Source organism: Salvelinus sp. IW2-2015, unplaced genomic scaffold, assembly GCF_002910315.2.
Source record: "Salvelinus sp. IW2-2015 unplaced genomic scaffold, ASM291031v2 Un_scaffold2665, whole genome shotgun sequence".
Taxonomy (NCBI): Eukaryota; Metazoa; Chordata; class Actinopteri; order Salmoniformes; family Salmonidae; genus Salvelinus; species Salvelinus sp. IW2-2015.
This window is the reverse complement of record NW_019943971.1, coordinates 95,115-110,623: the sequence shown is the minus strand read 5'-3', so window position 1 is coordinate 110,623 and position 15,509 is coordinate 95,115. Positions and strand designations below refer to the sequence as shown.

At 44.4% G+C, this 15,509-nt stretch overlaps 2 protein-coding genes across 2 annotated transcripts; one reads left to right on the top strand and one right to left on the bottom strand.

Moving 5' to 3' along the window:
* Positions 1–883: 883 nt before the first annotated feature.
* LOC112074505 (WD repeat domain-containing protein 83-like) lies at positions 884–4,967 on the bottom strand. The gene is given in 12 exon segments (XM_024141669.2): positions 884–1,200; positions 1,203–1,276; positions 1,477–1,719; positions 1,824–1,869; positions 1,872–1,893; positions 1,982–2,059; positions 2,061–2,113; positions 2,254–2,302; positions 2,550–2,655; positions 4,164–4,284; positions 4,519–4,630; positions 4,765–4,967. Coding segments are annotated over 11 exon segments (954 nt in total). The 5' UTR covers positions 4,622–4,630; positions 4,765–4,967; the 3' UTR covers positions 884–1,141.
* Positions 4,968–5,005: 38 nt separating this feature from the next.
* Positions 5,006–7,709, top strand: wdr83os (WD repeat domain 83 opposite strand). The gene is made up of 4 exons (XM_024141670.2): positions 5,006–5,216; positions 5,466–5,571; positions 6,342–6,436; positions 7,557–7,709. Exons 1-4 carry the CDS (start codon positions 5,167–5,169, stop codon positions 7,621–7,623), a joined length of 318 nt encoding a protein of 105 aa, XP_023997438.1. The 5' UTR covers positions 5,006–5,166; the 3' UTR covers positions 7,624–7,709.
* The last annotated feature ends 7,800 nt before the right edge of the window (positions 7,710–15,509 follow it).

The following is a 15,509-nucleotide window of genomic DNA, read 5'->3' as shown; positions in this document are numbered from 1 at the left end:
CGGGCTACGACGCGGACGAGACCGTCCTCTTCAAGTACTGCAGCGGAGACTGTCCCCGTGTCCGCTCCAACCATGATCTGACCCTGACCAACCTGCTCCTGAGGGGCCCTGCCCGAGCAGAATGGAGAGCTGTGGCAGAATGGACCATGCTGCAGGCCCACCCACCACGAAGATCTAGCCTTTTTGGGATAACGCCCATCGCTGGCACAAGGTGGAGAAGCTGTCGGCTGCAGGGTGTACATGTGGTGGGTTAATGGGGAGGAGCTGGACATGAAGGGGAGGGCCTGGGACTGAACATTCACCTTTGGGCCGTGGCCATTGGCTGTTCAGAATGCAATGGGAGAAGCAGAGGCCAGGCTGAGCTGTAAACAAGGAGATCCGAGGAGGAAAGAGATTACAGATGTAGCTATTATTTGCTAGAAAGAAATGCATATTTGCCTTATGTTATTTATATTTATTTAAAGTTGCTTTGGGGAGTTTTTTTTATAACCAATGACAAAATGGATCTTATTTTGCTGCATAGATTAATGAATAGTGGTTAACACTATGGTTGATTGTTGAGTAAAATAGTTACAATTCGAAAAAAAGGTCCTCAGCAAACCAACAAGGTATTTATGTAAAATAAATTATTTATTTATTTGAGATGATTCCTGTATGATGCTACTTAATTTATTTTGTCCATGTGCCATGTTCATATGTACAACTCGTAATAAAGACAACCATATCTACATGTTTTATGACCAATGTTGGTGAGTGATATTACATTTTCCCTCATGGCTACTAAGAAAAATATATTTAGAGCCTATGATTCATTTGGACAACAAGAAGGGTTTATTCAAAACTCATCATTTACAAATATTTACAATGAATATAAAAAAAAACATTGATAATGCTGGGACATCAGCAGTACTTTCATTGATTTATTCCATATTTTAGCCATGGAAGCAACGGCACGTCCCTTTTCAACCACACAACCATTTCCCTCAACCAAAATCCCATCCCTGACCCTGAGTCCAGAACAGACAGTTCATGTACAGTAGGGAACTCATCAGTTCTGACGATATCATGACTCTTGTCCTTTCTGTTATGTCCATCTAATGATGACTATGCTTTTTCCTGTTTAACAACCACCACGTCCTCCTCAGTTTCCTCTGGGCGCCTCCCCCCACACCTGGACACGCCCCTCCATGGCTGTGAGAGGCGGGTCTCCGAGGGATGGAAAGACAGCGATTGGACGACAGCCTTCCCGACTGGCAGCTTCAGCGTCAGATAAACCCTGAGAGAGAAACAAGAGATGTTCAAAAATCGAAAGAATCTAACACCAATAGGCACACATACTAAGTTCTTGAATCTGCAGCTGTTGACATTCACAGATACTGCTGTGCTATTCCGTTTCAAATACGCATCCAGTTAGCAAAATCAACAAATCAAATCAATTCATCTTGATAGGGGAGTAGAGCTATCTATTAAATGAACAAATCATCCATCCCTCGTACCTCTACCAGGTCCCAGCAGTACACGTGTCCGTCCTCAGAGCAGCTCAGGACGTGAGTATCCTTACTGGACAGACAGCAGTCCAGCTTGTAGCCCTTCATCTTGTGTCCTGTGTACTCTCCCAGCATCTCCCCTGTGCTCTTGTCCAGTAGACGCACGGTGGAGTCCAGGCTGGAGGTCAGAGTGCACTGGGCGTCCGCACTGAAACACACACACTGATGGGGCCTGGAACACAGAGACAAACACATAACAAATCAATGCGACTCAGGGTGGTTTAGGTACAGAAGTTAGTGATAGTTAGTACAACAACTAGTTGGTAAGACAGATACTGACTGTTGATGAAGTCCACATGCAGCTGGCCCATCCGCAGGTCATCCGTCTCACTCTCCCATCCACTACCTGGAGAAAGACATGAGATAGAGAAGATACTTAGAGACTCTTCTATAAGAATGAAAATGAAATGAACAGAAAGGTTCAGACTTGGTACTGACCCAGTGAGCAGCTCGTGTTCAGACACCTTCAGACTGCTGACACCATCTTGAGCCTCGTCCAGAATCTGGATGGGGTTCAAATTTTCTGGACCTGGTGTCCCAGCAACGTACTGTACCATCTATGGAGCCTAGAGACCGACACGAGTACACGCACATGCACACACACACACACTTGAGATGGGTCCTGTTGTGGATGAGCAGGACAATGCTGAAGCCACAAACCTGGTTGTAGAGGTGACTGAGATGCACTTTGCTGAGGAAGACTCACCAGATAAAATGACTGTAGCTTCTTCATTGAACTGGACACAGTTGACTTTCTGCAAACAGAGGGACAGACCAGAGGCAGAGCCATATCCATGTAAATAAATGGCTCTAGTTAGAGGTTTTGTTGTTGTATTCTTTCCTGTCTCTATTCCTTCAACATAAACATCTCTTTCTATATTTTTTTCTGACCCACCTGACCTCTCCTACCCGCCTCTTTCCCCCTCCCCTCTTTCTCTAAAACTCTATCTCCATCTCTCGCTCTGTGACACAGGAAAATATAGTTGTATTGTTTTCTCTCACCCCAGCGTGACCCCTGAGTTTCCGGGTGACCTGTCCCGTGGCGACGTCCCAGAGGATCACCGTCTTGTCCGAGCTGCAGGAACACAGCTGGCTGTTGTCATAGGAACTAGGGAAGGAATCGATGGTAAGACACACACCATTACCTCAGATCATATTCCCCCAGGGCCCAGAGGCAGCAGGGAGACAGTGAAGGACAAAGCAGGCAGGTGGATAGAGGAAGACTACACAAGCAAGCATGTAGATTGATCACATAGAGAATGACCCGCAGAGGCAAGACTGACAGAGAGTAAAGGACACAGAAGGCAGATGGATGGATAGGGGAACATAAACAAGAATACTGAATGAGTAAAAAATGTGCTACTTCTTATCTATTAACTATACCGTATGTTTCCATTTCTAATGCATATCTCCTACTTCCTATAGGGGAACATAGAGGCATTGGCTTCTGCATATAGGCTAGCTGTCACACTGAAAGAGAACACTTAGTGAAGTYMAGTGCTTCCCACTCAATCAGATCTAGGATCAGTGTTATTTAACCCAAATWTGGCCTTTACCAAACACATTCTTCAATAAASAGTTCCTCAATCAGCTGTCTGTATTGCTCKAGAGCAAGGGTCTCCATCAGGCAGATCTACCAGTAGCTCCCAGCCCACCTGTGAGTAGCTCGCCAATCAATTCTGAAAGTGCGTTCATTTTTTAAATGTGTTCCATCGCAAACGGTCATAAACATAAAGATCCCGGCTACTATCCAATCAAAGCCACAGTGACATTATCCCACCCCTGGTTAGCCACTACTGGCTTCACAATCCAAACTTAGCACAATATCTGCCAATTAATTTCCAGCAATATTGCTGTCTGTTTAGTGCACGCGTTTGTCTATCACTCTGTTTGCAGGACAGTTAACAATGATGATAACTGTCTTGTGGGTAGACAGAAAGACTTTCCCAAAAAACTTTGTGCAAAGTAGGCTTACCTGACATAACTATATTATGAATATTTGTATCAATTGGGTGGYGATTGTTTTGCAAACCCTGCCATGAGGTGCTGCAGCAGTAGTCTCAGCTGAAACATCGCTCAACTGACACATTCCTCTCTACACTAAAACATTTAAATGAATAGATGTTTTTCTTCAGATGTGATTTAAGCACTGACATGGACTCAAAACATCAATTTTCGATGTTTCTTTTTGAATAATTGTAATATTGAGAGTTGTTTTAAAAATGATTTTAAGAGGTATATTGACATAAAACACATCTGTTGTACACCTAGGACCCGGGGAAGAGTTGCCGGTCTCAGGCCAGAAAAGTTTGGAGACCCTTGCTGTAGAGACACCAAATCATCACATTTTAGACCGTTTTGGAGACAAAAAAACTCAAATCAGATTTTAAAATGTACCTAACTCAGTGGAGATTAAAGGGATCTCCAGAGTAAGCCATGCCTGAGACCGGGTCTGGTAACTCGTACCTCTGCAGGTTAACAATTAAGTAACGTACCGCAGAAGTTTATGCAAGAGAGCTTTATAACCAAAAAGAGCGCAATGCATCAATCTACAAGACTTCAAAGAGGGCCAGCTTACTTTCTGATATAGGTTTGTGTAATAATACAGATACTGACCCATCAGCATCTAGCACTTCGTATCCATGGCCACTGTACGTCTTCAGTAGTGTCCCTCGACTTACACTCCACAACTTCAGAGACTTGTCACTGCCGCAAGACAGCAGGTAGTTACCATCAGCTGAGAAAGAGAGGGAGAGGGGTGGGGGAGAGAGAGACAGGGAGGGGGAGAGAGAGACAGGGAGGGGGAGAGAGCGACAGGGAGGGAGAAATAGGTGAGTCGAGAGAAAATGAGAGGATGAAAAACACCCGAAACGCGTTATGTAGATACAGCCTCTCATGACATACACAAACAGCTCCAAGTTGATCAACAGTCAATGCACCTGACSGTATGGGTGTTTGTTTGAGTTCTCACCATTGAATCGCACAGCTCTTACAGCCCCTTGTTGGCAGTCTATGGTCCTGAGAAGGTTTTGGGGGAGCTGAGGGACCTCAGGTTTGGGCTGGGGAAACGACATTTCACACTTCTGCTTGTAGAAAGATAGATTGAAACATATAGCTATTATTTTTCTCCTGACTTGAGCATCAACTACGTTAACGTTAGTAGTGGAAAGAGCAAGTGCTATGGAAATAGCATCATGGAACTTGGATAGATATCTACCTGAAATACCTTGCTTGTTCGCTTTAGTTTGATGAGAGAGCAATCATTAACTGACTCATATTGATTTCTGTTAGCTAACAACAAACGAACAAGTACTTTTTCCCCCCTACATTTTATGCTCCACAACGTTCATATTTTTGCAAATGTGTAGTTTACTTCCTGTCTGTGATAATCGTTTCGTTCCGGGTAAAAGCATTTGTGTCAAAATAAAAGTCCGAACATTCTCACTCCGCATTGATAGAGTCCTTCGCGTCCTTTAAAGCATTTATTTTGAAATGCATCCATCGCACAGCGGAACTGATAGGCCCCGCCCCTTCATTCACCGAGCTAGCTGACGGGTCCCACTCCACACCGTTTTGACACTACATTTATCCTTAAAAATATCTCAACAAGAAGGACATTATGTCCGCAAACAACATGTCAGGCCCACAAAGGGTAAACAAAATTATCCGGTGAGTACAATTGAGTAAATGTCGTTGGGTTTGCTCGCTAACATTGCTAACGAGGTAGCTACTTAGCTAAATCGCACGTCATCAGCACTATTCTAGTGCGATTATAGACTAGCTAACAAGCTAGCTAGCTAGAACGCCTGTCATTTAGTGAACTAACTCGATGTTGTAACACTGACGTATAGCTAAGTAAGGTAGCTAKTTGCGTTATTKGTGGTAGKGTCATTCATATCTTGGTTGTTGTTGTTACAGATACAAGGCCCCCAGCACGGAAGCAAACCCCACCCTGGAAGACCCTACTCCAGACTACATGAACCTACTCGGCATGATCTTCAGCATGTGTGGCCTGATGCTGAAGGTGACCCAGAGACATCTGTTTATACCACATTGACACACACACAGACATTTGACCTTGCCCTTCCCCCATTCATCGTGTGTGTGTGTGTGTGTGTGTGTGTGTGTGTGTGTGTGTGTGTGTGTGTGTGTGTGTTCCCACCTACCCTCCCCATTTACGGGATTAAAGTCTACCACCTGGGGGGCAACGCCAGCCTTTCAACTGAGTGGTTTATCCTATAAGGGTGTGTGTGCCCCCAAATCAACTGCAGCCAGTACTTTCTGTCACATATCCCTAATTGACTTTGTGTGGTGCTGGGTGATACACCGTTACACCCACCTAGGTAATGTGACGGTCGACTACKATTGGATGAATTGTCACTACGTCCGATAGTGGAGTTGATGAAAAGAGGAAAGTCCAGCACACCGGTAACCTTGACGCTACCAACTATTTAATGGCTCTTTTAATCAACATCTTTCCCTCTGACTGCTGCCACTGAAATCAGTCCTAAAATGTTATGTATGTAACCGTGCTAGCATAGCAATGTATCTTCCTTTACTCTCCTTGTCCTCAAACTAGTGATCCTCTGCTAATGGTGACATTTCAAGCAGTGGATTGAAATTGCAGTATGATCTTAACCTGTTACACGTAGGCACATAATCTTACACAATACATTAGTAACTGTCTGGCTATGCTACAGCACTAAAGCCTCATGCAGAAAAGCTGACACACACACAGCACATTATAAAGTATAGTATGTGGGTCATTTTGTAGTCCTGTGTTGTGTGTTTCAGTTAAAGTGGTGTGCGTGGATAGCAGTGTACTGCTCCTTCATCAGCTTCGCTAACTCACGCAGCTCAGAAGACACTAAACAGATGATGAGCAACCTGCAGATGATGGAAAAACCAAAGAATGGTGCACCTCTCTCTCTCTGTGTGTTACGCCTCTGTCTCTTTTATCAAGTCTCATATTTCCAACCTACCCAGGTCTGTATGCGACTAATGAGGGCAAGTGAAAGAGAAGTGTAAAAAGTGTCTGCTATTATGCCAAAATGCAGAGTATCTATTATCTTGTCTCATAATGCTTACTGTTAATGTATTAACTATAATACCAGGACGCAGCAGGAAGTGAGTTTGGCAGCTCTTTTCTGCCTGGGTGTATTCCCTAGGAACCATGAGGAGGAGGACTAACCTGAATGGTCCAATAAAAAACACCACGTTTCGTTGCAAAAGTTTTTTCTACAATTGCGCTAATGAATGCACTCCTGGCAATAAAACTGAAGACGCAGGAAGTTAGTTTGGCAACGCTCGGCTCCACCTGGCATTGTGACTTGAATGGGCTCAGCTTTAATGTCCAAAAGCTTTTAACATTGACCTCCAGGGTGGCATTTACCCATAACAATTTACTACAGCAGATAATACCACTCACTTTTGTGGGAGCGTGTGTGTCTGTGTGGCATTTCTCCAGGGAAAGTAGTGTGTGTGGCTCTGCAGGTAAAGGAGAGAGTGCCAGTCATCACCTAGATGAGTGTTTTATTAAAGATTGTCTCTATGCTCCTGGCTGGTAACACACTGTGTGGCTCTGCAGGTAAAGTAGAGAGTGTCAGGACATCAGTAGTAGATGCCCCCAGTCCATCACCTATATGAGTGTTTTATTAAAGATTGTCTCTATGCTCCTGGCTGTAACACACTTGTGGATCAGCCAAATGGTGTAGAAGTGTTATATGCAGCAAATGCCATATAGTYCTAATCACAATGGAAAAATATGAAGTTATATACTGATCCAAGGTCGGTTTGGTTTTTCTTTTATAGTGAAGGTTAAGATCTAAGGGATGGTAAGCTGATCCTAGATCTGTGGAAAAAAGGACAAAGTGTAACCACCGAACCTGAAGGCACTGAGGCTATMTTAAAGATGCTTCTGCTGARCAATCTCTTCAATATTTATTGCTAATTAATTTTTATTTTCTTCTCATCCTTTTTCCCCCTTCATTCTTTTCTTCTTTCGATCAGGCTGTCCATCTCAGCCGTGGTGATGTCATACCTCCAGAACCCCCAGCCCATGTCGCCACCGTGGTAACCAAGGACCAATGGCGGGGGGGCCTTGCAGGAGAGGGGCGGTTCCAGACTGAGAGTGGGAGACGGACTCCTGACTCGCCCACTGACCATCTGGGAGAGGGATGGATGGATGGATGGCTGGAGAGAGGAGATAGATGGATGGAGACAGAGAGGGATGGATGGAGACAGAGAGAGAGAGAGAGGGGGGGGAAGGGAGAAAGATGGATGTATTGAGAGGAAACACAAAGGTGGACATGAGGCAAGATGACCAGGTGGTCCTGGTTATAACTGTTTACTCTCCAAATCTCTCTCTTCCTGGAGATACCACACGTTTTCTATTGAATTGTCTGATTCACCTGCTGTAAGCTGAGCTCTGTTAGTTGGAAATAAAGATTGAAKGTTTTCTAAAGTYACTGTATTTTGTTTGTCCTGTTACATGTGTGACGGGGGWCACTGTACCGTACCACCTTATCCCCCTGCAGCTCACACTGAGACCAGAACCGGGCCCCTGCCTCGCAAACACGCGTGACCACCCTCATGAAACACCTTTAGCCARYTGGGCCACCGAAAAGGTACCAGTTGGATTGGTATTYCAAGCTGAGGAGTTTAACCAATTCAGGTCCGTTACACATGCGTGTTCTGATAACGTCTTGGATCATTAGGCCCAAACACCACTGCCTTCCAAAATCTGACGCAAGAGCTTACATTGAGCAACTGTTATGAAAGTGACTGTGTGCCTCTAGGCAGTCAGTAATGTGTACAATCTCACTCTGCAGCTCTGGGATTAGCTACCTCAGTCCTAAAAGGTCCCCCCACCACACTCACACACAGGACATAAACCCTCACTCAAGCCCTCAGTCTGTCCCTGTCTAATCACTAGGCACTGCTCTCCACCACACGCTCTCTCCCTCCAGACTGTGTGTGTGTCTGATGACAGAGCAGAGGGAGAGAAAGGCAGAGTGGGSAGTCAGCCGGATCTGAAGCTGATTCAGTGGACTTATAACTCACGTCYGACCAGCCTAAGGCAGATCAGCCCCAGCAGAGTGGGCACTTCGGTGTTCGGGACACGTGCCAGAGACAACCGGTTTCAACAAACTCCACTGAATTTTTCTCCTGATTTTGCACTGACTTGGTGGGGGGATAGAAATGYCAACTGGCACCTTTTTGGAAGGGAGTAAATGAGTTTTTCCGCTTTGGTAGTTTATTGCTGTTTTTCCCCTTGTTCCCATGTGTATCTGTTTTTGGAAGGTACCTTAACTAACTTTTTCTCTGACTTTCCAAATGTTGTTTATTGTATCAGAAGTGAAAACCTAGTCAGTTGTCCAACTGAATTAAGTCTTCCACATTTAACCCAACACCTCTGAATTAGAGAGGTGTGGGGGGCTGCCTTAACATTCACGGCTTACGGGGAACAGTGGGTTAACTGCCTCACTCAGGCGCAGAACAACAGATTTGTACCTTGTCAGCTCAGGGATTCGAGCCGGCAACCTTCCGGTAATTGGCCCAACGCTCTAACCACTAGCCTACCTGCCCCCCCCCCCATCTCTAACCACTAGCCTACCTGCTGCCCCGACAGAAGCAAGAGAGAGGATATTGAATTTGTTGCATCTGCAGTTATGGCCTCTTTTGATCAGTGGGGTGGGTGTATTTTTTGTGTTATTAAAATCTTGAATAGAACAGAAAGGCCCATGCTCCCAATTACCACTTGTGCTACTGCTGTAGGCCTATCTCATCTGCCTAATCTTGCCTGATTGGAGATGGAAAACAATGATTGTTGTTTACCATTGACCACTAGAGGGCGGAGTTGCTTTAYAAATTAGRTAACAATGAGCATCTCATGGTCTGGTTTAATCCCAAATGGCATTCTATTCCCTATATAGTGCACCACTTTTGACCAGTCCAGTAGTGCAYTATGTAAGGAATAGGGTGCCATTGGGGACAAATCCTTGATGAAAGAACTGGCTCACTTCAGTACTGCTCTCAGACAGTATGGATTAAATCACGCAAACTCCAAGCACATAACTCTCTTTCGTTGTCTCCACTCTTTTCTCTCTCTCCCTCACTCTCTCTCTTGTTGTCTCCACTCTTTCCCCCCACTCCCTCACTCTCTCTCTTTCTGTCTCCACTCTTTTCTCTCTCTCTCTCCCTCACTCTCTCTCTTGTGTCTCCACTCTTTCTCTCTCTCCCTCACTCTCTCTTGTGGTCTCCACTCTTTTCTCTCCCTCCTCTCTCTGCTCTCTTTTCTCTCTCATTCTATCACTGTTCTGCTCTCTCTCCCTCTCTGCTCTCTCTCTCTTTCTCTCTTCTCTCTGCAGTTTCTGCACTTTCTCTTTTTCTCTCTCGTTGTCTCTGTTTCCCTTTTTTTCTCTTTCTCTCCCCTCCCTCTGTCTCTCTCATTCTCTCTCTGCTGTCTCCTCTTGCTGTTTCAGCTCTTTCTCTCTCTTAATCGCTGTCTCTCTGTTTCAGCTCTTTCTCTCTCCCTCTGTCTCCACTCTCATCTCTCTCTCTCCCTATCACTGTTTTGCTCTCTCTCTCTCTCTCTCTCTCTTGTACATTATAGATTCTACTGAAGGTGAAGTGTAGTAACAGGTACATGCAATACCACCATTGCTTCACCTTCTTTTATCAAACCATACAATACTCTCTTTATCCTCATTCCTCCTCATCTCTCTCTTTGCTCCAAAGAGAGACTGAGAGTCAGCTGACACAGGGTTTGTCCCAAATAGCATCCTATTCCCTACACAAGGCACCACTGTTGACCAGGGCCCGTAGGGGAATAGGTGCCATTATGGATGTGGCCACAGAGGAAGAATGAATGAAGGTGAATCGTGATATTTGTCTTAAATTGGTATTCTGTCTCTCTTGGTCCCCCTAATGGATCCTATTGTGGGACACGACCACTTACGTACATCATCTAAATAGGCCCGTAAACAACTGGTCGTGTGTGTCCGTGTGTCAGTTTGCCTGTGTGTGTCCGTGTGTCGTGCATGTGTTGTTTCCTGTGTGTGTCCTGTGTATTAGTGTGGTGTGCTTGTCCGTGTGTCAGAGGGCCCTTAAAGGTGAGTATTGGTGACAGGGCTGATGACGATGAGAGCCTGACTCAGCGTCTTGCCGACACACACACACCCACTCTGCCGCTCCGCTCACTGCCAGCAGGGCAGCGATGTAACCTCCACTCTGGAAATTAGCTAGGTGGTCCACACACACACACTAGATGTAGCGACAGACACACTCACATAAAACACACACATTCTTTCCCTCTGCCCCTCTATTTATCCAATTGATCTTATCTTGCACTTGTCAAATAGAGTGATTCATATAGAGTGGTTCATGTAGAGTGATTCATATAGAGTGATTCATATAGAGTGGTTCATGTAGAGTGGTTCATATATAGTGGTTCATGTAGAGTGATTCATATAGAGTGATTCATATAGTGGTTCATATAGAGTGGTTCATGTAGAGTGATTCATATAGAGTGATTCATATAGAGTGGTTCATATATAGTGGTTCATGTAGAGTGATTCATATAGAGTGGTTCATGTAGAGTGGTTCATGTAGAGTGGTTCATGTAGAGTGATTCATATAGTGGTTCATATAGAGTGGTTCATATAGAGTGGTTCATGTAGAGTGGTTCATGTAGAGTGGTTCATGTAGAGTGGTTCATGTATAGTGATTCATATAGTGGTTCATATAGAGTGGTTCATGTAGAGTGAATCATATAGAGTGATGCATATGGAGTGATTAAAACAACAGAGATCACAACACTTCAGAGAGCACACTGTGTCCCAAATGGCACACTATTCTGCAGTGTACAAAACATTAGGAACACATTCCTAATATTGAGTTGCAATCCCCTCCCCCGGTTTGGCCTCAGAACAGCCTCAATTCGTAGCGGCATGGACTCTACAAGGTGTCGAAAGCGTTCCACAGGGATTCTTGTCCATGTTGACTCCAATGCTTCCCACAGTTGTGTCAAGTTGGTTGGATGTCCTTTGGGTGGTGGACCATTCTTGATACACACAGGAAACTTCTGAGTGTGAAAAACCCAGCATTGTTGCAGTTCTTGACACACTCAAACYGGTACGCCTGGCACCTACTACCATACCCTGTCTTGCCCATTCACTCTCTGAATGGTACACAGACACAATCCACGTGTCAACGCATAAAAATCCTTCTTTAACTTGTCTCCTCCCCTTCATCTACACTGGTTGAAGTGGATTTAACAAGTGACATCAATAAGGGGTCATACTGCAGCTTTCACCTGAATTCACCTGGTCAGTCTGTCATGGAAAGAGAAGGTGTTCCTAATGTTTTGTACACTACTTCTATAGTGCACTACCCTATGGGCCCTGTCAAAAATAGTGCACTACATATGGAATAGGGTGCCATTTGGGATGTATACCAAACTAAACTAAAGGGTTTCCCGGAAGTCTTTGATCAAGTGTGATATTCAGCAGAGGTTGGATGTGGGTGAGCCCCTACTGTGTGTCACAGGGATATGGAAACAACTGGCAATAAGGTTGATACATTTAGACTAGGACAACTGCAACACACACGATCATAGTTAAATATTACCCATAGGTATAGCCTGTTATTCTTATAGTAGCCTGTTATTGGTATAGAAGCCTGTTATTGGTATAGAAGCCTGTTATTGGTATAGTAGCCTGGTTTTGATATAGTGCCTTGTTATTGTATACGAAGCCTGTTTATTGGTTATAGTACTTGTTATTCTTATAGTAGCCTGTTATTGATATAGTAGCCCTGTTAGTTGACTATAGTAGCCTGTTATTGGTATAGAAGCCTGTTTTATTGGTATAGTAGCCTTATTCTTATACGTGCCTGTTTATTGATGATAGTAGCCTGTTATTGGTATTAGTAGCCTGTTATTCTTATAGTGCCTGTTATTGTTATAGTGCCTGTTATTTGATATAGTAGCCTGTTATTGATATAGTAGCCTGTTATTGTGGCTATATGTAGCCTGTTATTGATATAGAAGCCTGTTATTGGTATAGTAGCCTGTTATTGGTATAGTAGCCTGTTATTGATATAGAAGCCTGTTATTGATATAGTAACCTGTTATTGATATAGTAGCCTGTTATTGATATAGTAGCCTGTTATTGGTATAGTATCCTGTTATTGATATAGTAGCCTGTTATTGATATAGTAGCCTGTTAATTGATATGTATGCTGTTATTGATATAGTAGCCTGTTTCGTATTCTCTGCATCTCTCTTTCTCTTCAGGCTTGCTATTTTTATTATTTCTCTTGTCTCTCATTCCTCACACACATGCACGCACGCACGCACTTGTATAACTAACCTTTTGGGGACACAATTCAGTCCATTCAACATGACATTTTCCCTAACCTAAACCTAACCTTTACCCTAACCTTAACACTAACCTTAACCAAAAAACTAACCCTAACCCTAAAAATAATTATAACACTAACACTAATTTTAACCTTAACCTAAAAATAATTATAAACACTAATTCTAACCTTAACCCTAAACCCCCTAGAAATAGCATTTGACATTGATCTCCCCAGTTGGTCCTTTTTGTTCGTTTACTATTCCTGTGGGGTTAAACACGTCCACACACATACACACACAGTCACAATCTCCACCATCCTTCATGTGCGCTCCCAGGCGCAATCACTGAGGTATATGAACTATGCAACCTGTTCCTTTGTGTGAATGTCTCTCCTATTCGCGCGGGTACGCGCATCGAGAGGTAGCCGGAGCACGTACGTTGATTTCTCTCGAACAAGAGAGGAGGGAACGCACATCGCATTTTCCATCATACACACACACACGCTGCAGGCTCTCTCAAGCTAACGATTCCAGCCAGAGATCGAGACGAGAGGTGACGGAACGAACATTGTCGACACTGAAGCCGGACCAGAAAGCGACTGAGAGGAGGACTATAGAGTAGAGAGAGAGAGTGAACGGAGATCATTTGACCAAATATGCCTTAAAAGCCATTTCGGAGTTCGCCTGCGTGCCCATTGATTACATTCTCGTCCTTTTTTTTTACCAACATTTTGATTACAATTTTCTGTTGTTTGCTCTTGGAGTCAGTGACTGGCACGTTACGGGATGTGTTACGGAATTTGAAGATGGAGTTTTCCTCCCCTGTAGTGGATACGGTGCTGTTCCTCGTCTCGTCCTCCGGTTCATCTCAGGTCCTACTGTCAGTTACTACTCCACCCCGCCACCCGCGCCACGAGCCGCATTTATTATCCCACAGGTGCGCTCTTCCTGCTGTAGACCCCTCCTCCACGCGACCAGGTCGGGTCAGGACCCTTCCAAACTCTCCGTTCTGGTTCGACGATAACCACAACTGTCAGGTAAGAAGACATTACATTCAATGTTCATTTCAGTAATTCTACGACACAACATTGAACCGAACCGTCCCTATTGTCAATTTGACACCATTCTATCGCCTGTCACACAGCATTTTTGATGGATTCGACCACACACGTATTCAATGTGAAAATTGTGATTTGGCTAGAAGACAGTAGCCCATGAATATTCGGAACGTGTTTAACGAGATAGCCTGGGAAAACTATTACAAGTTTCAGATGATAGGTTGGAACAAAATGCACTTTGACTGTACTTCGACATCAATAGGCAACACCAATATCCTTCTGTTTAGGATGTTGAGGTAAAAGAAGACAAGCTACACATCGATTCAGAACCCTTGTGATTGGTTTTAGGGCAAGGCCACCTCGGTGTGTTGAAGTGTATAATGAACATGGCATGAGTGTAGACTGCTAGCCTATTCAGAGAGAGGAGAGAGGTAGAGAGGGGAAGAGGGAACGGGGGAGACGGGAGAAGAGGGAGACGGGGAGAGAGAGAGAAGACGGGGGAGAGAGGGGAAGAGGGAGACGGGAGAGAGAGACCTCTTGAGAATGAATGCAACGGCAGTTATCTGAAACTGCATCACAACACACACACACACCACACACACACACACACACACACACACACACAACACACACCCACACACACACACACACACACAACCACACACACACAACACACACACACACTGCTTATATATATTTATATCATGTGTTTTCAACCATCAATTTAAATGATTGCAACCCTTTACAACCCACACAATAATGCTAGGATTGGTATCCTTTATGCATATGAAAAGGACATGAAGAACAATGTAGGCTAGTCTACTGCTCTTTCCCACTAGATTTCTCTTCACCATTAGGGTCAAGATTGGAGACCACTGGGCTGTCCTCTTCCTGCGGGGGGGGTGTGTGTGTGTGTTTGTGTGTGTGTGTGGTGTGTGTGTTTATGTGCTGTGTGTGTGTGTGTGTGTGTGTGTGTGTGTGTGTGTGTGTGAGAGAGAGAGAGACCAGTGCTTAATTTGAACCCCATCCTGGCAGAACAGGCTCCGGCTCCTCTCAGTTTTGGACTGTTTGGTTCAGGAACCCATTTTCCAGGATCCGGTACATCTCGTGACAATGTGAACATGATGATAATAAAAGCAATCAAAGTTTAATTGAAGTTGACGACTCTGTAATTAATTATCCTGGCTGCCACCTAAACAACGTCATGTGAAAACTTGCCTGATATTCTAAGAACTGATTTGTGTTTGGGTCCGTGGTTTGCGCCACATTGTAGCCTATATAGACCAACGCGTGGCCATTGCTGTGGTKAGAGGGAGAAGATCGCCTGTATCTGTSACAGAACTAGAATGACAATCACCTTCTATGACCTCTCTCTGCTCTGATACACTCTTAGAAAAAGGGTTCCAAAAGGGTTCTTCGGCTGTCCCCACAGGAGAACCCTTTTTGGTTCCAGGTAGAACTTATTTGGGTTCCATGTAGAACCCTCTGTTGACAGCAACCCAACATTGAAAGGGTTCTACATGGAACTCATAAGGGTTCTAC

What these genes read in the sequence shown, in the direction of transcription:
- wdr83os (XM_024141670.2), top strand. Translation starts at nt 5,167, where the DNA reads ATGTCCGCAAACAACATGTCAGGCCCACAAAGGGTAAACAAAATTATC. An exon ending in AGGGTAAACAAAATTATCCG is followed by an intron (nt 5,217 to 5,465) that starts GTGAGTACAATT and finishes TTGTTGTTACAG; the next exon opens with ATACAAGGCCCCCAGCACGG. An exon ending in AAACAGATGATGAGCAACCT is followed by an intron (nt 6,437 to 7,556) that starts GCAGATGATGGA and finishes TCTTTCGATCAG; the next exon opens with GCTGTCCATCTCAGCCGTGG.